The sequence below is a fragment of the Gymnogyps californianus genome, chromosome 11 (genome assembly GCF_018139145.2).
Source record: "Gymnogyps californianus isolate 813 chromosome 11, ASM1813914v2, whole genome shotgun sequence".
In the NCBI taxonomy this organism is placed as follows: domain Eukaryota; kingdom Metazoa; phylum Chordata; class Aves; order Accipitriformes; family Cathartidae; genus Gymnogyps; species Gymnogyps californianus.
Window position 1 is genome coordinate 3,778,265 of NC_059481.1, and position 23,826 is coordinate 3,802,090.

The following is a 23,826-nucleotide window of genomic DNA, read 5'->3' on the forward strand; positions in this document are numbered from 1 at the left end:
CAAAACACGTTTAGCAGCATCGATCTTATACAATTCATCAGAATAGGTTTCTGTTTCATTTAATAGGTAATTTGTATATAAGTTGTACCACACACTCCATCTGAAGTGCATTAAACTCAGCAAGAGCTTTGCATGAGTAAAGAATTTAGTATAAAGTATAAGTCTCCTTCAGTTTGTATTTCTTGACTTTGATTTTTAGTACATTTAGTATCTCTAATAACAGCAACAAGCAATTTGCATGTAGCAACATTCATCTGTATAGATGCAGTTGCAGGATCCAGTCAGGGGTTTTTTTACAGGGCACAGAAACAGTATATTTATTGGAGTTTCATGTAAAACAACTCTTACACACACCGTATATTTCTTTCTGTAAATCAAGGTGTATCAAAGTAGTTCTCTTCTACAGCTTGTTCAGTACCTCTTGGTTTGAGACTGGATGTTTATTTGTTGCTGTAGATACTACAGGTATGTACCAGAGTGTAAGACTTGAACTGGGACAGTTACAGCTTGTAGGGGAGCTATAGCAAATCGCACTGGCTGAAGGGTTGCTCCCTGATATCTCAAGAAACCACTATTAATTTTTAAAATACAAGCTTCTACTTATGCTGTCTGTATTTATCCCTCTACCAACTACCATTATATCTGAGCATTTATAACAAACCATGAGCATTAATTCCCAAATCCCATGATCTGCACTAGTTTGTTCTACATAAAATGGTGCAAGATAGTAATTATTGCATAAAGGGTGGTAGAAAACAAAGCAGTGTGAATTATTTCATTCAGTTCATCGACGCAGGGCTCCGCTCAGGAAGTATCTGCTTAGCTCTCTTACTGAATTGTAGGCATAGGATTGTTTGTGATGGACAGACCCTTGTGTAGGCTCAGCAGCTATCCCTTTCAGTGTATTAATGTGATTTGTTTCTGTAATGTTAAAAAATCAACATACACCTGAGGCAGTTTGCTGTCCATTCTGACCTTGTAGACTATAGCAGGCTAGCAGACAGCAGAGGGAAAAAGCGTAGTTTATGTACTGTCTGATTATTATCTCTAAGGAATAGTTTTATCACGTAGTAGTGGGACTATAGAATAGGTTTTTTTGATTAACAGAAGAGGTCTGGTATTCTAGAGTTTGTATTAGCACAGATGGCTCATGGGTATATATTTCATTTAATTTGACAGTCTAAACAATTGAAAGATGGTAGTGAGAAACAACGCAGGATCCTGAGCTGATATTAATTCTGGCTAAAAAGGAAGCATAGTTTCCTTGAAAAATTAGTTTAACTTTTATACACAAACTCAGGTGCCCTTTGACCTGTTGTTATCAGGTAAGGTTAAACCCAGAGTGCTAGGTCACAGCATGCGTGGACAGCACTAATTAAGTAAGGGTGGACCTAAGAACATGGCATTTACATGATGTAAAACAGTAAATGGTGGCTGTATTGTGCGTTAAATTTTGAAAATACACTAACTTACCAGAATGCTTGAGGTTCAAGATAGAAAGTATCCACAGCCGAGTCTGTTTTAATTGTCAAGGATTCTACTTTTGCTGGGTAGATTTGGAGTATGCTAAAACTAAACTATACTACAGACTGGGATTTATGTATATGTACTTACCACAGGCTACAAGGTATAAAATCAAGAAAACTCTCAAGTGAAAGAGATTTTCTCACAGGCCTGCATTGCTGTTTCATTAGAGTTACTAGACTGTCATGCTCATTCCTTGTGCTTTAGTTTTCCCCTTTGACCTTGTGTCGTTCTGTCTGTTTGACATGTTTATTAAATAGAGGCTGTAGGCTGCCCAGATAAAATCTAATTCTGAATCTCCACATTACAGCAATTTGCCTACTTTTAAAAAGCATCCCAAGAAGCTTTGCAGCTGAGTGTTCTCCTTTTGGATGTTTCTAACTTTTTTTAATGTTTGAAAAGTCATTATTTGTTATTAATCTTTGTATTCCATTCAGAGCGTGAGTTATTAATGAGAAATGCATTTTGCTCTTTTGCAGAGATGAAGATGGTTTGGTTTCTTTTGCTTATTACTAAGAAATATTATTAGCATTAAGTTTTCCTGGAACATGTAATGTATGTCAAATGAAATGGTCAACCTAATGCTACACTGAATGTCAACTAAGCAGAATCCAATTTTTCCTGTGTCCCTTTAAAATTTGAATTTATTCATATTTTTTTGGCTTTTAATGTTATAGTCCAGTTGTAAACGATAAGTTACTGAAAGAAGAGAGCTGATTCTGTTCTCCTCCAAAGTCATCACAACAAAGAACATAGTCTATACTTTACAAAAAAAAAAAAAAAGGGTGCAATTGATGTATATGTAATTCACACAATTTCTATAACATGCTGCTAGACTGTAATTTCTGTTCCTTGGCCTTTTTTTTCAGTCTATTGTGGGTGCTGAAGGACTGTCCCTTGCATTCCGGCATATTATCAGCTCTCTGCTGTGGTACTGTTCCCAGCATACCTGTGAAGGATTGCTACACGAAGTCATTATTTGTGTGGGCTATTTTACTGTAAACAACACAGATAATCAGGTAAGGCAAATGGAAAATGGGATCAGAAGTTATCAAGGGCACATTTAGTCATGGAACCCTCAAGAAAACTAATCCCCTCAACATTATTTTTGAAGCGCTTGGGATTCCTATGAGCACAAATATATGCATTTGCAAAAGAGAAGCTGAAGTTGCATCTTAACACAAAAACATTAACTTTATGTGGCTATAAGCAAACTCCATGTTCTTGTGCAGACAATAATGCTGACATGGCATTGATTTTAACTAGCCTTACTTGCTGCCAAGATACACTTAGCAACAGGTATTTTTAATTCCAAGTTAACTTCACGTCAACTTGATCAGATGGCTGTGGTACCCAAGTTAAACCCTTTTAAAGCCAACTAAGCTAGTCTGCCATGAAGATGTGTCCTCAGATGCCGATGTAGCCATCTCCCTGGTAGCCAGAGTGCTCATTTAAGTTTAAGCCGTTCTTTTCCTTGAATCATTTTAGTAGTAAACCAAATACTCTGTCAAACAAACAGTGGAAATTCCCCTTTAGCTTCCTTGATTGTTGTCCACTTTTGTCAGTGGACTCTATGACCTCTCATAGTAGGTTATAAAATAACTCAGACACAAAACTTCAAAAATATTTCAAATATTTTAGTCTTAAAAATCTCCGAGTTTCCTCAGCTTATGTGTAGCATCTCAGAGTGTATTGGGCAGGGCAGAAGTCGGCACTGGCACTTTATTTTTGAGTATGTGAACCTGACTCTGAATGTGTAGAAACTGCGTTATGGTGCCTACATCTTTGGTATGATTCAGTTGAATGCTGTATTTTGTGAAGTTACTCATTTTGTTCTCTCTCCATATTTGTAACCCCGGGTTCCTGTTTTTGTTCAGCTTTTGGGGTAGGAATTCAGGATGAGGAGCTTAGTGCCCTCAGTTAAGCTGACGAGCAGAAGAAAGAAGTGTTACAACTTGTCAGCAAAGGTATAGAGAAAAGTTGTCCGATAGCGTTCTTACAGTTGTTGACTATAATTGGAACATTATAATATCTTAAAGTTGACAATGCTGTCAGAAGTATTATATAATTATATAATGTGATTATATAGTAATGTTTCTGTGGCTTTGGCCACAGCCGGAGGGAGGATCCTGCAGCGTTCCTACCCTGTGCAACCAAATCCCGCTCAGGATCTGGAGCTGACTGTGGGCAACACTTTTTAATATGGTCATTTTGAAAATCCGTGTGATATTGCTGCCATTTTCTGATTCCCACTGCTACACAACGGGTCGTGCTGGCATCCAGAAGTGCCGGCAAACGATGTTATCTTTTCTCTGCAGTTTAAAAATTTCTTTTCTGGCACACAAGTATAAACAGATGTGATTCATTGCATGGAGGACTGGCAACTATAAACGTGCCAGGAATAGCGCAGAAGAGGGATTTCCTACCAGCTATGTCAGTTGGAGTAGTCTGTAGTGCCTGTCGCTGTTTAGCACTCATACCCTGGGGCGAAGCTCCAACCATGGCGAGCAGGCACCATGCCATGACAGCAGCTGGCTATGGTGGCTGCCGGCAGGCAGTCAAGAGACTAAGTATGTGCAAAATGCATTTGTCTGTGGGCATGCTTCCCAGCTGGTGATTTTGCAATGTCTTGGAGTCTTCAGCATGTGCACTTGGGGTTGAGGTCATGTGCCATCACTAATCTACCCCCGGACTGAGTTAATTTTCAAGATTAAAAGGTAGCTTCTGCAGCTCTGAGAGTCAGGTTTAGGTCTTTGGTTAAACAACTGTGGTATGTCAGTACTTTTCATACACTGAAAGCAGTCTTTTATGGTGGTTTGCTTTGGTGGTACTATCTCAAGAGATGTCATGGCGTGCTTAACTTTTTATGCAATTTCTCATATTCCTAATTAATGAGTTTTTAACTAAGGAAATGGCATTTTGGTGGTGGTTTTTTTTGTTTGAAAAACCTTTTTGAAAAACCGAAGCATTCCTCACTCAGGTACTTGCAAAATGCAGGGAAGGTTTTTTTAGTAAAAGGAAGTATTTTTCCTTCTACTGCTAGGCAAGGCAGTATGACTTGCTTACGGTCGTTATTTTCAGGTGCTGTTAGTGTTGTGACTTCCAATAAAGATACGATGCCTTTCATGAAAAGGGAAGTGCTTTCTATTCATTCAGTTATGGTTTAGTTTTTTATTATGTTGTGAGCTTCCAATTTTTTCTTTCATTGTTGATCATCTGCAGAGTCCTACTAAAAATAAAAAATTGGTCGCGCCGTGAAAGCTTTCAAATAGTAGGCTTGAACTCCTGGAAAGAACAGCCTAATAAAAATAGATACACCAGACTTGAGCTATGAAAACAAATTTCCATAGAGCCTGATAGCTCTTTTTATTTAGTATTTGAACAAACTTTAAAAGAGTCAATAACTGACGTATTTCAAAGCAGATTTACATTATTCTTGCAGTCAAATGTACATTTGTTTTGAAATGTTTGTAGTTTAAATAAGTCTTTTCCTCTCTCAATTTGTATTCCTTACTACAAACCTTTGTATGTTTTCATTCCTTTCAACTCTCAAAAAAAAAAACAACCCAAATAGTTGTTTGGAGTTTTCGGTGTGCCTTTTACAATTCCTTTGTCTACCCACATCAACAGGTAAATATCCAAAACGGCATACTGGAATAAAGAAAAAAAAAAAGGCATTAATTATTCAAAAAATTTGCAGTTTGCCAGTTTGGAGAATAGATAGATTTCTAAAAAGGAAATTTTACAGCCTGTCAACCTCAACATTGACCTTCTGTAGTAGTACTGTGATTTAAGTAAGTGAATTATTACCACTTGCAGTCAAAATAATAAAAGGGCAATTTCCTAAATATTTCACATTCATAGAAGAAAATCTTCCAAGAGCATCATATGCCAGTCATTTAATATAATATAGGTTTGTCTGGTTTTATTACATTATCTGTAAAAGTCTTTATATTTAGTTGAGTGGCAAATTAAAAAGGAAAGTTCTTTTCTCTCGTATAGCTTCAAGATTTGTATTTCACTGCAGTTTCCGGGAGCCCCAAATAAGAGGGGGGCCTCACGGTAGGTCTTACACACATGCGGAGACAGTGGCTGGGGTCCCAGTTAGCGTTTTCACCATGGTTGGCTTTTGGTCCAGGCCCAAGTGATTCTGTCAAGGAGCGATGAGGGCAGTGGATTCCTAAGGAACACATTCCTGAGTGTTTTGATAGTGCTTGCTCTGTTTATTTTAGAAAGACTATGATTTTGCTGACTCTGCCCACATATAATATATTGGTAATATTCTTTTCCTTTTTTTGTATTTTGTTTTAACATTCATAAAGCTTTTTCAGGGCAGCTGCTGTCACTGAAGAAATAAATCAGTTATGAAACTGAAAATTTCAAAAAGCAAAGAGTGTTTCTTTAATATTTTAAATGCTTTAACATCATTAGTCAAGCCTAAACTGCACTGTCTGTTTTGTATCGGCACGTGAACTTTTGTTTACTACAGAGTTAGACAGCCTGCATTTCACGAGACGGGATTCTGTAATCATGCTGCAGCGGAGCTCAGCTTTATTAGGCATCTGCTTTGCATGAAGTATGATCAAGGAAACCGATTCTCTTTTTTTGGCCACCATTTAATCTACTAACATATGAAAACAGGTCCCATGATACTAAGGATAGACATGTAAAACTAAACTGCGTAATAAAAATAATGTCCAATCTTTCAATAAGCCAACCATACTATATCAGACTATAGGATTACAGTTTCTAATTAAAATGTTCATATTAATTAAAAATATCCTTCTATTTCATTACATTTTTATTCCCTTTCATTGTTTGATTTAATTATTATAATGAATATAATTAGCATGTGCTGTCAACTCACTTCATTTGCATATTATATTGGATAATTGAATGTGGTCCCGTAATTAAATTAACATGAATGACAGACGATTTGCCTTCTTTCACATTGCTGTATTGGGAATGAAAATCTTTCCATATTCATTGCAGTTAGTGAATATTTTTCATGTGAAAAGTCATCACAAATCAGATCCTCAGACTCAGGATCTTGCCTGACAGGCTCCAAAAGAAGTTGCATTGTTCATTTGTATTGCTATACATTTATTTAAATAAAAATAGCTTGCTTTCTTTCAGTCTTTGACACACACTGTATTTAGAGTGCTCTAGAAGAATCTCAGTAACTTCTGGGATTTGTAGGATACGGAACTGTATACTTCTAAGTTGTCGAACTAAAACATATTGTTACTAGATTGCAAAACAAAATCTCTCTGAAAAAGCTAGGGAAAAGTGTATGCAGCTTTTAAAAACTTAATTATAAAATTAGGGTTTGTAGATAGAAGTAAAAACTTCTCTTAGAATAACCAATGCAATTGGAAAAATTTGGATACGCAGACCACGTGTCCTTGAGGAAGGAATTTTATCCCCAAAAGTTTGTCTTCCAGTTGCATAAGTCTAACTAACTTATTTCTCTGTCACTCCAAACCTTTTATCCCTAGACACTTGTGTCCATAAGAACAGTACATTATTCTTATTGTAAACTTATAATTGAAATGATAATATCTAATAATCCATATGTTGAAAATAGAAGCACATGGAATTAGATTTAATAGTATCATTTGCTTGTTAGAAATTTATCCTTGCTATATAGATGTGGAAAATTTATCGCAAAACATGTTTCAGGCATACCAGCTAGCTCCAGTTAAAGGAATAAGGAACAGTAAGATTACAGGATATTTTGGGAGAGGAATTTCTCCTGTCTTAAAAATATAAAATGTCACACAGCAGTATCACAGGTATAATGTTCAAAGAAATTAAAATATTGTATGGTAGGCACAGTTCTGAAAGGATCATGAAATTTATGACTCATTCCCAGCGCAAAGAAAGCATGGTACATAGTCCCCAAGAAAGGCTTCATCCTGAGATTGTCTTTTCCCTTTTTTGTTAAATGATTGGCTTGTAGTTACATTTTCTTACTTTTTAGCGTTTTTTTCATGTGGCAAGTCTTGCTTCTGTCATAAAATAGCAGTACACTATCCCACAGTAAGTATATATCACATACATATATATGTATATGACATATATTCTAACTATGGTTACAAGTACTGCTAGGTTGTAAGGGACACTTACAAAGTGACTTTAGATTAAAAGTTACCTCTGTAAGGAAATTACTTTGCACTTTTGACAGTGTTAGTGCGTATTGAGTTCAGTATGTGGCCAGTTTCCTCTAGTGTTAGCGTGAAGAAAGAAAAATACTTTTAAAATGGAAAAATTGTGAAAATCAGATATTGACAGGAAAACTTGGAAGAATGGTTATAAAAATATTATGTAGAGTTTCCATATGGGTTGTTTACTAGAGGCCATCATTAAACTTTCATTCTTTATGTTGCTTTTGGGGCTATGGAGTGACTGGAACAATTTTGATCGGGGCGGGGGGGGGTGGTGGTGAAAATACAACACAAGACTAAAGGTGCAGGAATTGGTCGTTACCATATAGTTAATGTCCATATTTGTAAGTAAATAGTATCTGAAATTAGTTAATTCTGATTTTGTTAGTTTCTTTTCAGAGGAGGGATTTTTAGGAGTATGGATTTCATGTTGAGGTTGTGGGTTTAGTTCTTTAAAAACACCAAACCACAACCTTTTAAAGCTTTATAGGTTTGAACAAAAAATGTGCCTGGTAAATTTTGTGGAATAGCTGATTTTGGCAAGTGAGTGATTCATGTGAAGTTGTAGTCTTGACTGCCATTTAGGAGCACTTCAGCTTGTGAACAAAAAAATCCCCTAAGGATTAAACTCACCAAGTTAAAATGGAGTAAATTAAAACAGATCTGTCATGTATGCTTCTTCTCTATCAGCCTTACGTACTCAGACCACATAAATTCACTTAAGTGAACCAATGTCTTCACAAAAGATGGCATTCCTATCTAGGTAGTCAGTGAAAAGTGGGGATGCCTCTTAGGTAATTTGTCAGACACCTTTGTTGTTATTTGAGCTTACTGATGAACTTTTTCTTTTTTAAGAATGATCTATGACAAAGCAAATAAAATACGGCAAAAGCATGTAGGACTGCATATTTCACACATCACATCTTAATTGTATTTCTAACATTCCAAAATGCATCCCATAATTTTTAATTTTTTCCTTTTTTTTTTTTTTTTTGAGAGGATGTGGGTAAGGTAATTTAATATGAGCAAAGACTTAACATGAAATCAAGTGTATTTAGTTTCAGTTCATGATGGCTGGCTGATTCCTGTAGGAGGGGAAGAGAGAGCATATAGGAATTAATATGAGAAATGAATGCACTTGGATTTATCTTATTGTCTTATTCTTAAACTGTAAACACAAAAGAATAAACTTAGCTCCCAATGTCATAAAAGTAAGTACTTTCAACAACCTTAAAATATAGTCCGTAACTAAAGCTTAGAGATGAAGAGAGCGAGCAGTCGGCTAATGCCGCTTCCAGAGAGCGACGTTCTAATCTTATTCCTGGGTCAGGAATAAAAAGAGTTTGGTGGTCTCAGCTTAATTCCCAGTGGACCTTTGTCCACATCGAAAAAACACCACAGAAGTTGGTGTAATCCTGCTTAATAAGCAGTTTCTTCGCAGCTAAGACCCGGGCCTGGAACGTTATGGGTTTGGCCAGTGGAGATCCATTGGCGGAGATGGACACAGAAGCTTGCACAATGCCTGCCTTCACTCTGCCTCGTTCCCACCCAGCCTGTCAGTCTCTCCTTTTCATGAGAATTAAATTTCACACAGAAATTTAAAACAAAGTCTAAAGCCTGCAAATATTTAATCAGGCCTTGTGAGCTATTGTCTGTCTCGCCTCATGTGTGAGGGAACTCCCTGTACTTCTCCCATAAACTCTAAGTTTTCCAAGTCTCTGCAGACCCACAGTGACTGTCCCCAACATCGCTGGCCACATGCAGAGAGGACACCAGCCTGCTCTGTGTTCACAGCTTTGGGCTCGGGCAGCTGACAGTTGTTCCGAGCACTGGGATGCTGCTCTAAGGGTGGGAGCCTGCAAGAGGCCCAAAGTCGTCTCCCAAACCCATTTCATCATGTTCAGCTCGAGTAACGCTTGACTGAAGCGATGCTGAAACATAAAGAAAAAACAAAACGCATTAAATCTTGCGAAGTGAGTACTATGGAAAATCTTGCTCGTCTTTCTCTCCCCTTAGTAATGGGTAAATTGTAGCACATTTTTCATGGCAGAAAAGTACATTTTCTTGCTCTCTGTTTGAAGCTTTTCCTCAGCCAGCTCTGTAACATGTCCAATGGCTCAATGTTTCACAGTCTTTTTAGTTGATGATCAGATATTTTCACAAACCCTTTACATTTATTGTGGAAGCCAGAAGACAAAATGTACTAGTAATAAAAATTCTAAGACTGTATAGCTTGCTTGTGAGTAGAGTTTTGGAGAGTGACAGAAAACGCTTGCTTTTGAAGAGAAAAAATGAGACACACAAAAAGATTTTATGTGTTTTAGACTGTAATATTTTAATTATTCACACCTTCTGGGGATTTTGACCCAAACTAGCTATGTTTTCAAGGATGATGGCAGAAACCTCTGCCAATAGTCTGTTTGAACTTCTGTTGACTAAGGTCTTATTTCTTCTCTAGCCTTTAAATCAAGAATTCTTCATTCAGATCAATTGAGTTTCATCTGTGTAAATGAGTAGAGAATCATGCCCAAAGCGGCAGCTTAAATTTACAAGTGGTACATCATCAAAGTTGAAGATGTTATCTAAGTGTGAAGATGATTCTTCAAAAATAGTGCAGGGCTACAAAGGCTAATTCTAATCATTTCAGTGTTCAGAATAATACCTAAGGATTTGAGACATGGCATGATTTTTTTTTTTTATTTGAGCTTACAGAATATATGTATTTCTCAATACGTTTGATGTATAATAACATTCTCCTCCGATTAAAAATTATTAGGCCAACACTTAAACATACAAATCTCCTGTTATGTTATTTTGGAAACTGAAGCTTACCATTTTCTAGAAAGCAACGATACCCTTCAATTTAACAAAGTACTTAAGTATATGATTAACATTAAGCATGAGAGCAATGTCACATATTTAAACATTTATTTTTATGTTAATATGTTAAATGCTAAAACGCTATAATTTTTAAAGTTAGGCTTTTCCTTAATACCTTTTCTAGTTCAGGCATTACATTACTGTTTTATCCTGTAGCCTGGGCATGTGTTAAATTCACAAATAGCCTCGATGCATCTTAGAATTGTTTCCATTCTCCTTTCTTCACATTGTAATGGAGCTTATCTTTTATAATATCTGTTTAATACTATTTATTTATTGCTGAATCTAATTATATATACTTCATTTGTTATCTTATAACTGAGGTGACTTGTCATTTTGGGTGACATTTTTTCAAGAGCTTTGTATAAAGAACTTCTTTATCTAGATTTCCCACTGGCATCACTTTCGATAAACATTTTTACGTCTTTACTGCATCACTGTGCTTCTATTTGCCATTGTCCTATCCTAAATGCTCAAATGGCTTAGGATGATTACACAAAAACTGCTCAGATGATTTTTTTCTTTGTTATGTATACACAGAGCACCACTGAATCTGTGTGCGTAAACCATAGAGCTAGCTCTAAAAGGACAACGCTCATAATGTGGTTTATAGGAAGACTAATGTTATTTCTGAATTCTGTTATCTTCTCACTGAAAGCTTACATGTGATGTTAAGAAAATAAACACTGGAATTTTTCAAATAGACAAAATTCTTATTTTAAAATTTGAATGTAGCATTCTGGAACATTGTTTTTGCATGGAAATGGTGCTCTGATTCCTGATAAATGTTAGGTGGACTTTAGAACGTTCTCTGCTCAGAGCCTTGCCAATAGTGGAGTTTGCAAAATGGAAATAAAAGAGCTTGACCTTAAAACAGAAGAAGAGCCTAAGTGGTGACATATTTTGCTGATTAAATACTAGCAGTATGAGATCTGTTTATATAGAAGCAAAGAAATAATGCAGATCTAACTTTGAAGAGAAACTCTGGAGTACTAATATAAAGACTTATTTCTTTTACAAAGTTATAAATAACCTGACATCAAACAAAAGGATTTAACTGTTTGATGGAATACTGTAGTTACAGAGATTAGATGCACAGTTCCTGTTCAATAAAGTTATTACTTGTTTGTACAAATTAGAATTGACATTTATGTAAATGATAAATAAATAGAAAAGAAACATCAATAGTTCCCATACCAACAGTACAATTTTAACATCCAAATGTTTATAATGGCCATGTTGAAGTTTGGAACGGTAGGTCATACGAGATAGTGGAAAAGGCAAGGAGTGCCCCTTAGAGAACCATTAGCTTTTTAGTCTGAGTTGTTCTGAGAAAATTGCATCTGAACGGGAAATACATTATAGCAGAAGAGCACAGTCAAGTAGAAGAGCACATTTTAATGCTTCATTTCATAAAAATGAAAGGAAATTCTATTGAGAAGGATGTTTTTCTAGAAAGTTAATTCAGCTCACAGTGATAATCACTGTATTTGTTTCTAAGTACCTATGGAATACATCGTTTCATTAGCAGTTTTTTCTCTCCAAGAGCTGAGGAAGGTTTCGCTTCAGAAAGTTTTAAACTTTACGAAGTTAGGATTCAACCCCATTTTCCTCTATCCGCTTCACATTAGTATAATTTTGTCTCACTTTTCATTTGATAAAACAGCTCCAACTTCTAATACTTGGTCAAAATTACTAAAAAACGCCAGCCTGACTGCAGAGTACTAAGAACACAACATTGTCGTGCAGTTAGTCACGTGAGAGTGGTGCACTTAAATGGCTTGTAAGGTTTTGTTCAAATCTTGACATTTGGGGGTTTTGTGGCTACAGATTTCAGTTCTGTCCTTGGCAGTCTTTCTCCGCTATCTTAAAGCAGCAAGAAGCAATTTTTCCTTTCTTCTGTGGATGAAAGAAACTGATAGGCTACGGAAGGCACCTGTAAGTCACATTATCTTCCTGCTGCAGTGTTGCCAAGCAAGCATCCCTCTGCTACTGGGGAGATCTGGCAGCATATGGGCAGTTCCAGGTGCTCAGATGGCAGCTGAGAGTTGCTGGACATTGTCTCTACCTTCTTAGTTGGACATCCCCTTACCCCTGCAGGTCTAATTTACAGTGGCTGTGCCCTGGCCATGACATTGATGCCAGCAATGCATTTGCTCCCAAAGTTTCTGCATTTTTATGTTGCATATTTTAACAGCGTAATCCATGACATAATGTTAAGATACAGCAAAAGGAACAGAAATAATAAGCAAACAATATGATCAAGTTAACATCTAAAGACACTCATTTTTTAAATCTTCTGATATTTTTGTGTAGTTGGTTTCTGGAAGGCAATGTGAGCTGGCAGGCAGAGTAACCAAGTGACTACTAGGAGAGATGCGGGAGAGTATCCAGGCTGCAGTGAGCTTTTCTGTTGTTTGTCGTGTGGAAAGCTCCCCTGTACCCCTTTGCGTACAAAAGCGTTACTGGTGACTTCAGTGAAGTGTCGGCTTAACAAAAAATAAGCTTTTGCAAAGTCATTGCCCTAATGGTAATGGGAAATTTGTGGTAAAGGAAATCATGAGGCAACACAACAGAATGAAAATGAGAACTCAAATAAGTTACAGGATCTGCTATGAAAAGTACCCACATACAGTGTTTCTTTTTGGCAACACTTAAATCATGTCTTCCGGTTACGTTTGTGAAAAGTCTTCAGCAAGTCTCCCAAAACTGAAACAAAAATGATGGAAGTACACATCCATGTTCCTGAGTTAGCCTGGGGCTGAGGGCTCTCCTGTATGCCCCGTAGGTCTCCAAGGGCCAGCCCTGGCTGTGTCCCCCAGCCCTGCACGTAAAGGACGCTGGAACAATGGATTATCGTTGGCAGTGTTGCTTGCCACGCCGAAATGGATGTGGCGAATGTCTCATAGCAAATGCACCATCTTATTTAGCGACTTCCTTTGATAGCTAGGGAAGCTGCTTTGACCAATTAAAAACATACCCTGTTGTGGGCTTAGGCTTGGGCTTGATAACCTGACCACTGTCTAACTATTTGGAGGAGAACACTTCTTGCCAGGCTTAAACCAACTCATTTTTAACCTGGAATACTGTGATGGGATTTTTTTAATTATTATTGGGGCGGGGGGGAGCAACCTTTGAGGAAATAATTGAATGGAATGGTAAATACTATTATCATTTTAGATTAATGTCTTGTGGCTTTCTAAATGTATGGATAATCTTCAGTAAACAGTAATAATTGATTCATAATATTATGATTCTCTGGTCTAGCAGAGTTTAGTTCATTGAGAACCTGGCTTTCTGAATCAGTTGAATACTCACTACTCAGTTCTTTGTTTCGCCTTTGCATAGACAAAAAGCTTGCTGCTGGCTTTCTCTTCTTCCTGACCAGAAAATTAATTAGCCTCTTTGAAAGATAATTCCAGTGGTTTTATGGTATATATGGACAGAAATAACTGACATGAATGATGCCTTTCCAGAGCTGCAAATGTCCAAGTGAAACAAGAAAACCTAAATCCATCAGTAGAACTAGACTAAATATTGCTCTAAAAATCAGCACTTCCACTCTGCAGTAATCTTGGACTAACGTTGCATAGTACACAAGGAGTGAAAAAGTTCTTGGTCTGAGACTGAACCATTTTTTTTTGTTACTTGTAATAAAATATCTGACAATATTTAACATACATGCATAGAACCATTGAAAAAACAATCTGTGATCATAATCTTCTTTAAATTTCTGGAGGGTTGCAGGCAAAGTTTTAAATTCAATTAGTTTCTCTTTTTTTAAATGCTTTACATATGTAAAATGTGTGCTATTACAACTTGGAAACAGAAATTTAGATTGTCACCAAAAATGCTACTCCATAGTTAAAAAAAATCTTCACAAGGCAATTTGATTGAACTACTAGTTCTTGAAAAATTAGTAGCATGCATCTACATTACATGTCTAAGTAGGACATATGAATATATGAGTTACCAGTTCACTTCAGTTTGGCTAATATTTGTTCAATATTTTACATACATTCTTCAACTTTCTGGCTGACATTTTAGTTTTCTCAATGCAAATCCTGTTTATTACTTACAAGATGCTTATAAACTCAGTTAACTGATTATGAAGATATAGTTTCAAAGACTAGAGGATTCTTATGTTAGTTTTCTTGTAAAATTAACCATCGACTTGGTAAGATTCTACTTCTGATTTGACATGTAACTGATGATACATTCTGTATCATTGCTGTATCATTCAAAAGATCTGGATCTTATTAGTTGTGAAGATTTTATTACCCTGCTTTGACAAAAATTCATACATATGCATTTAAAAGTAATTGTAGTTTTCATTCATGATAAAAGGAATATGGAGAAAGATTAAGTGAAAGACAAATGTATGTATATACAGTATGTAAATAGAATTAGGAGGTGTTCACCAAAACATCTTTCCCTTGCTAGTTCTCATGCAACGGTTGCCTCTGTGGATGCCAGCGGTTTTCTCCCTGCCCTTGCAAGCAAGGAAAGGAGTTGCACTTTTATGATTCTCATTCCTGCAGGATCATCAGAAAGTTATTTTTGGGCCCTTGGAGCTTCACAGAAAAATCAAATGAGCTGCAACATTCCCTTTGCTACCCAGAGGAGAATTGTACCCAAGTTATTTGGGTCCATATGGTTTATGAGTTCCCTGGGAAAGGCCTTCAGTCCTGGGAAGATCTCCTTTGCAAGGTGCCAGGAAGCAGTGGCATGAGAGGAAGGCTGCTGGAGCTGTCCTGGTGGGAATACAAGGAAGAACTGCAGAATCCAGGATGGAATATCCTTCCAGCAGTCACCTCAGGTCTGTAGCCAGCCACTCTACCTAAGTGACAGGGGAAGCCTTATCTCCCAGCAAAATGATGAGTTCCCTTCACAACTTTGTTACTGTTCCATACCACAAGGAGCTTTTAATTTTTTTGATTGATTGTCCTTTTTTATTGCTCAAGTGCTGTGTGGCATATTGCTGGCTTTTGTCATTGTAGTCTGTTTTGAAAGACTGACTTTTATACTGCTTCAGACTTTCACAGCTAGAAGAATTGCAGCAAATGGCCAAGCAATATACTATGTAGTGAATATTGGCCCAAGTAAACTTGAGGAAAAAATGGATTCCATCTAGAGACTGTAGAAATTATGAATCATGCTTTCCTAAGTGATAAACTTCAGAAATACCAATACAGTGGATCAGGATGGTTATTGCACTTGTGAGTGCAGAGTGCACTTTCCAAAGAGTCACACGGGAGCATGGATTGCCTGGTAGGGCAGAAGAGAGTGCCTGAGCCTCTGGCTATTGGAGATTAAGCAAATTAGTGGGACCTGCAGAAGGCTATAAACTGGTGGGAGTGACAGAAGATAACTGATAGGCAACCTTGAAAGGTGTTGCTCAGTAAAAAGTTCCCACAGGTCATTACATTAGTCATTGTGCTGGACAGTCAGCTGGTGTGGATTCAGTAGGCGCAGCATACATGGTATAGGAAAGCTGGAAATTCAGACCGAGACCAAGCAGGGAAAATTGTATTCTTAAAGGTGACTTTCGGCAAAGGTTAAAAGTAAACAAAATCGGATATTACAGGGACGTATATTGTGCAGCCTTGCTAACCATCGGTTTATACAGGGTAGAGGTTGCTTCAGTTCAGCACAGTAAAGGATTTAAGATGCTCTAGCCTCTCATTTTCAGCAGGCTTTTACATTGAGAGCAGATGGTGCCATTGGCCAGTGCTTTCTGGTGTGCTAACCCTGAATCATGTCACCACACTCTGTAACAGGGGCTCCGCCTCTGAAATGTATGAGGGTCTTGAGTTTGGCTGGTAGCACAAAGAAAAACTTCATTAATTCGTCATGAAATAGCATTTCAGAAACATATTTGCTGTGTCTCTTACCTGTGCATAGTTTGGGTCCTCAGAGGGTTATCTAATGTTTACTGTGTTGGGCCAAAAATAAGCTAAGCTAAGCAGGTGCATCTTCTTTGGAATTTATTTAAGCTAAGCACAGGCAAAACCAATAAAGTTGTATAAATATCTATAAATTTTGAGACTAAGCAAAATTTTAAAATGAAATATAGAAAACATTAATGTGAGTTGCCTGCTCTGGATAAAAAAAAAAAAATGTAGCTTGTCCTAATTTGATAGGTCTCAATTCAGAAGAAGAAAACCGCAAGCAAATATTAATGGAACCTAGGCACATATCTGAAGTTAAGCAGGTGCTTAAATGCTTGCTGTACAGAAATGCAGTCATTTAATTAGGATCTTGTTACGTTTGACAGGCACATCTGACTTCCAGGCTAGAGAGAGAGCAACAAGAAAAGCTAATTCTAGGTAAATGTGTCTGGATTCCAGTATGTGGCAGGAGGAAAAGCAAGCTTTCTGCACTGGATTTCAGTAAGGAGTTTGTATCTCGTATTAGAGCATTTTGTAAGATGAGTATTCCAGGTCTGCAAAACTCCCTGGGATCATTAAGCCAAGTGACTGTTTAAAAAAAAAAAAAAAGGAAAAAGAAAAAAAAAGTCAAGAGAAGTATTTTTCCACCGTAAAGAAGTCATAGGCAAGGGTTTAATTTGTTTTCTTCGTTGTTCATCTGCTAAGTCAAGTGCTGGACTTCACTTTCTCCACCAGTTGACAGTGAAACAAAGAATATGTGCTCTGCTAGAGGTTTATTTGTTTGGGTTTTTTTCCAGTAAGGGGTGACTCATGATTTTTTTTTTTTTTCCCCCAGAGTACATAATATAGTGTATCAGGTTTAGTAGCTGCATTAGTACAATGAGCTGAAATCATTAAATTGATTCCACATGTGATAAATACCAGATTAAAACAATCGGCAGCCCTTGTATGGACCTTCGTATCTTTAATGTTGATAACATCATAGTAGTCAAAATGTTGAAAAGAAAAAGATAATGAAATAATAATTCCATGGAAGCTATTTGGGTATCTGCACTGTTAGTTTGGCAAGAGTTCACTAATTATCCATGGCATTTTTAGAACAGGTAAAGGAAGTGAAGTGCGAAATGAAAAATGAAGCGTCCCAAAAACTTCTTTTCCTGTGCCTGTTCATGCAAGTGTACAATGGCCATTAAAAAGAAATCGAAAGTTCTGTTGTTCTGTCCTGGATCAGAAATACCAACAATAGTTATTTTAGTACAGTTACGATTGATTTTAAGTACTTTTCTGATTGCAGAATTTACCATAGAAAAACATAGATTTATATAATAACCGCTCTGGTTAATTTAAAATTCAAACAGTAATCACAAACTTGAAAAGCACCCTCTTGCTTACAGCGTGGTAGCCGATAGTTAAGTTTAGAATCATCCAAATGCTTCAGTCATACTTTCCTCAAAACAATGTCTGAATGTATGCTTAATTGCCACAAATTTGGCTGTCTTTTAAAAATTCCTCCTGTCTTTAAGGGCATGAAGACATTTCTACCAGTATTTTGAAAGGTTTTCAATGTCTTTTTGGCTGGTGAACTGAAAAAAATGCAAACTATTACTTTGTTGATCTTGTTTTTAAACTGAGCTGCATTATCAACTGAGAGTGTGCTCTGAAGGTATTGTTAAAAGTGCTTTGAAAACTTGTAAATCCCTGTAATTTATGTTCCTGTGGTCTCAACTGCTTCTTTCTGTCCTTCTGGTTTTAATTTGAATGCAGTCTTGTCTGGGTGTGTACCTGTAAAATTGTGTTTTTCCAAGTACAATTTACAGTCGTGACCCTAAGTTTTACAGTGTTCTAACCTTATAGGAGCTTCCTCCTATGCCGAAAAGCCAACTTTGGGTCAAACAGCTCTTTCATATTATAATTGTCTAATCAAGGTTACTTGGAACAGATCCGATTTTGGCATTTTTTCGTTTATCACAAAGATTTTATAAGAATATCAAGTAAATTGGAAAGGTTCCTTTGCAGGAGACCGGTAACAGCATTGCCTTATTTCTTCAGATGTACACAGTTGTAAACTTAGCCTGCTTCATGACAACAGTCTCATTTATCTAAACAATTCTCTTTTTAGAGTCAATGGCACTGATAGAAACTGAGATAAGAAATACAGAGACTCAGAGTCTTTCTGAGTCTCTACTTACTGAAACTCCTTGCTGTGCAGCTTACAATCACCTTTTCTTTTTGGTGCCTGAGAATGTGTGGCAGACATCTACCATGAAACAGAGTCCTCTCTAATTGCCAGAGAGCTCTCTACTAAAGGATGATGGAGCTTCGGGAGGGTTTTTACAGTCCTGGTGATCTCTTTCTTGATTTTTTTTTTCCCCTAAAGACATGCTTACTTTGTTTAAATGGCAGGGGTTGGGGTTTTTTGTTTCGTAGCTCTAACTTACAATAAATATTCCCTTCGCTATAATTCTTTGTCTTTTGAATGAAGGTATTAAATTACCTATTTTATTGTAATCTGCAGATTAATCCCCTTCTCATTTACTTACTGTCTTTTTGAGTGATACAGGAAAAAGAAGTTTCACAGCCTTATATTCTTTTTGTTCCTCTGCAATAAAAATAATACGTGCACACTAAAACAGAAATTATTTGGACTAAATGTTATAAGCTTTATTTTTAGTATTTACTCCTCAGCCATGCTCATTTTTTTTAGCATGACTTCAACACCCTTGGTGGTTAACAGGAAGAGAAGAACAGGTAGATCACGTGTTTTAATTTTGTTACGTTTGTATTTTCAGATCATTGTACAATCTGGCCGTCACCCCACGGTGCTGCAAAAACTATGCCAGTTGCCTTTCCAGTATTTCAGTGATCCTCGTTTAATCAAAGTGCTCTTCCCTTCGCTAATAGCTGCTTGTTACAATAACCCTCAGAACAAGATCATCCTGGAGCAGGAGATGAGTTGTGTTTTACTCGCGACGTTCATTCAGGTAGCTATTGCAGTAACATAACAGCGGTGTGCAGGATAACTGCAGCAGTTTTTCTCGCCTCTGCTGTGTATATGGAAATCATTTTGCTTAAGTAAAACAAGTAAACAGCATTGAAGTACTTTAAGATTCTCTGCAGCTCTTTTCAAACCACAGATTATGCCTGTACTTGAGGCATCTTATAACACTAAAAGGTTACCGAGTAGTTCAGGTTCTCGCTATCACATGCAGAATCCTGTTTTCATTAAAGTTATTGGACGTGCTAGGAAGATTTGATGTAGATCCTGCTATTACAAGACAATTCTTAAAATATTTATTTTTTAAAAACTTCTGCACATATAGCATATCTGAAATCGGTATATTAATGTGTTTACATACAAATGTACAGTTGTATACTGTGTACAATAGATTTACAGAGAACTGAACAGTAGTGTATATATTTTATGCAGAAAATACACAGAACATATGTTGCCAGTCTAATCTTGCAGTCTTTATTTTTGACAGTACGCCACTGAGGTCATTACAGATACTGTTTTGAATAAGGATTTACAGCATTTTTGTTCTCTTTGTCTAAATTTATATGCTGTGCTTTATGTATAAGATTTTATGCATGCCTCATGTTTTCTATACGTTTTATTGACTGTTTCCAATTAATAAATGCAGTTTTCATAAACACTCTACTGTAATTAAAAAATAATATGCTTTTAGGAGTCTAGTAACTCTGTATCAGTGACCCGAAAGTTACTGTTGTTGATACAGAAATGTTAGTCAAACTCTTTTTCCTAATGCTTTACAGCTAGTCCAAGGGTAGGCTACACGAATTTGGGAGAGAAGGCACAAGAACTAAATATTTACTGAAAGTCTTCGCATAACATCAAACTTCTGAGTGCAACTACTTTTTATCCTTTTAATACTAAAATCATTGCATAGCAGTTTAAAAAAAAAGTTTGGAACTTAGTATTAAAAGAATTTGCCATATAGTAATGAACTTCTGTTTAAATACAAAGCTATAATTAATCTTTTACTTTGACTTTCTTATAGTGAAAGTACAGATTTCAGTGTAGAAGTTGCAGTGGCAAAAAATAATTTAAGCATTACAAGTAAATGCAGCAAATTTAGTTCATGTTTTTCATCCAGAAAACATGAGAGTGGAGGAGAGTGTGCCCTGTATGAATAATTAAGGTTATTTACCTTGATTTTTGTGCTATAAGAGAGAGAATGGCACTTAAATCCCCAGTAGCTACAGCAAAGCGTAAGTATATTTACAGGGGTCAACGTTATTAATTTGATTTCCAAGTAGAGGTATATCTCAGATGCCAAGTCCACATACTATTCTTGCAGGCTTTTAAAAAAGGTGTTATATTAAAATATGGAAGATCCTTGTGTGCTGTAAAGTGTCATTTCTTTGCTGACTTCACTGGTACTTTAGTATTTTACCCATTTTAAAAATCTAATCCCAAATGTTGCACATGCGCACACACACAGAGAACGATTCTGAAAGGAACCAAGGAATGCTCAGATACCCACACACACGGAAGAGACTTGCCTCTGTACTTTTATTTCAACTCGCTGCTGTTAGCTAAGCAAATCTCTCATTTGCTTCAGTGGAAGGTTTGCGAAAGACTGTAAAATGTTTCCCTATGACTAGAAAATGAGATTCTTCTTGTGCCAGGGAATGCAAAAAGAAGTCCCGTTTACGTAAAAGTTTGGTGGTGTGTACGAATATAACACTTAAATACAGTGTGTTAAATATGTGCAGCGTGAATCAAAGGAAAATGATTGCTGGATTTTACAATGACCCACGTTATACCTCCCTACCAACAGATTTATTTCCATCGGCTGAAGTTTGCATCGTCCTTTTTATTTTTGTTACTTATGTTTCTAGATGTGCTGAAATAATTAAAAAGCATTTCGGAGTATCCATGATTTGCTAAATTGTATCTCTTATGTCAAAGAATACCCTCTCTGCTCAGTGAATACTCGAACAAAAGATAGGATCCTAAAAGCCCTCTCCGTACTGGGGCAGCTGACTTGCATAATCCTGCGTTGTTCCAAGCGAAGTCAGTGTCCTTGCTGACTCCAGAGGATGCAGCATCCCGTCTGACAGCAGCAGGGATCGCACATCGCGTTGGGCCCTTAGATTAACTGCACCTCAGCTGGTTGCACAGCTGGCTGCAGCGTTGGCCGGAGCTAATCACCTCTGTGGAAGAACTTCGCTTGCTCTCAGGAGATCAGGACCTCAGGTTCCTGGGTCACTGGGAGGCACAGCCGATGAAATTGGGATAATTGTAAGAGTGTATTTGGAGTCAGGAGCATAAATCTAAACCACCATTTGTTTTAAAGAAACACAGCTATAGTATAGTTCTCTTAAATTAAAAGTCATGATAATAACTATTTCCTAAGAAGATATTAAAACCTTGGTTTTTCTGTTGTGTATTAAAAGTATATGTTTTTCAAAAAAAGTATAAATGAAGGTGTAAAAATCCACTGTATATTATAGAATTTAAGTGCTGGCAGTATTCTGTTATGATATGTAGCAAACAAGCCAGAGTTTGCTAATTTACAGATTTCATAAAGTATTAGTACTTTTGAGTGACCGTGAAGACTTAAAAATGTTGTTTTAATTCCTCAGATGTAAGATCTGAAAACCTGATGCCGGCTTTCTTTTTTTTTTTTTTTTTTTTTTTTTTCCCCCTGTAGGATTTTGCACAGAGTTCAGGCCAAACGGATAATCAGTTATCTCAGCAGAGGGGTACGTCTCCAATGAAATGTAACAGAGTAGCAACTGAATAACAAAATGTGTAGATATTATATTTTACTGTGATTTAAATGTTTTGAATCTGCATCACGAGGAAAGAAATGTAGTAAATTGCGACATGATTTTACAGTTTGGGGAGAGGCTCCCGAACTTACATTCTGACTTAAACGTACATGTCTTCCAGTCTGCTGCTCATTGTATCAGGAATTCAGGCTGTTAATCTATATTAAATGCTATGTGGTATCATGTCTTAAAATGTGATACTGTACATGCACATATTTAGTCAGCTGTCACAAAGGCTACCTTCAAAAGTTTTAGGTTGCAGAAGCCATACAGCCATGCCGATACACCTGGGGAGCCAAAAATTAGTAAAATACTGTCTTGTAATTATCCTGTAAAGTTTGTCAGTTTGCAGAAGAGTTGCAATTTTTTTTTCCCTCAGTTGTTGTAAATATTGTGTAAAATGCAGTTAACCTCTTTAGGCTAAACATTTGAAAGATTCTCAGCTAAGATAGCTATTACTTGTTAAACACTTCTGAAATTCAAGTGTGTTGATGGCAATCTGGTCTTGAGTCGCCCGTATTTTGCATAAAGTACGTCACTCGGACAGTCATTTCTCCCTAATAGCAAGCAGAAATCCACTGCCATTTTGCTGAACATTTAGCAGAAGATGAGCAGTTCTAGGTCTAAAATGTAAGCTTTGTGTTTAAAAAAAAAAATTATAAAATATAAAATTAACATAACTTTATGGAGATTTTTACTGTCAACATTGTACCTCTTAGTCTGAAGCAGCCTTGTGCAGTGTCTGCAGCACAAACTTTCCAGGATTGTGCTTGCATGAGAGTCTGCTTGAGAAACATCTGAAATCCAAGTGGAAAACTGCTTTTTATTTTCACTATTCAAACTGGATGAACTTTTAAACAAAGATGACTATGTGGTGACATGTGAGTGTGATTTCTAAACATTCCTCACTTGCAAAAAAGCTGACTTTATAATAGTATAAGCAGGATTATTTTTATCCATTATATCACTTAAATGTGAAGGATGGTGTCCCCAAAAAACAAATGGGAACAATAACGCTGCTGGGAATAAAACTTGAAAGTGGAAACTTCATTGTTGGGTGCTGCCCTGCAACATGCTGCTTGAAGGGCCTGAGCCCACAAACCTGTGCACGCATGCGTAGTCCGGTTCACGTCACCAGCAGTACTCGTAGGAGTAAAAGCTGCATTTGTAATCACGCTGTGAGCTTTGGGGGAATCAGAGAGCAAAACTCCTCTGCAGCCCTTTATGGAAAAAGAAACTGCTAAGCAGAGAGCGCGCCGCTGAGGCTGCCCAAACTTGAATGAGGCTGAGTTGGTCCCCGGTGGGTCCAAGAACATAAAATATGTGAAGATGTATAATGTTCCGATGCGTAAAGCAGAGAGCCTGATCCAGAAGCTTAAAAATCTAAGCCTTTGCTCATCAGAGCCCTCTGCCCCCATTTTTAAAGCCAAACCTCAATGTCCGGGGCTCCACAGAAGTATCATCCCATGATTTGAGAAGTTTTTGGTAAGGGGAAGGGAGTAAATGACTTGACGTATCTTGACTTGGCTGTGCGTTCATTATTCTTGTTTTATTGCCATCTTATC

The 23,826-nt window shown here is 36.9% G+C and overlaps 1 protein-coding gene across 2 annotated transcripts in view; it reads left to right on the forward strand.

Annotated features, from left to right (window-relative positions):
- SCAPER (S-phase cyclin A associated protein in the ER) overlaps positions 1-23,826 on the forward strand; it is a 169,124-nt gene that overhangs the window by 144,508 nt on the left and 790 nt on the right. For both annotated transcript variants that reach the window (XM_050903319.1, XM_050903320.1), the window contains exons 28-30: positions 2,394-2,543; positions 19,252-19,443; positions 22,141-22,192. In XM_050903319.1, coding sequence (XP_050759276.1) covers positions 2,394-2,543; positions 19,252-19,443; positions 22,141-22,192 — 394 coding nt within the window. The remainder of the gene's footprint in view (positions 1-2,393; positions 2,544-19,251; positions 19,444-22,140; positions 22,193-23,826) is intronic.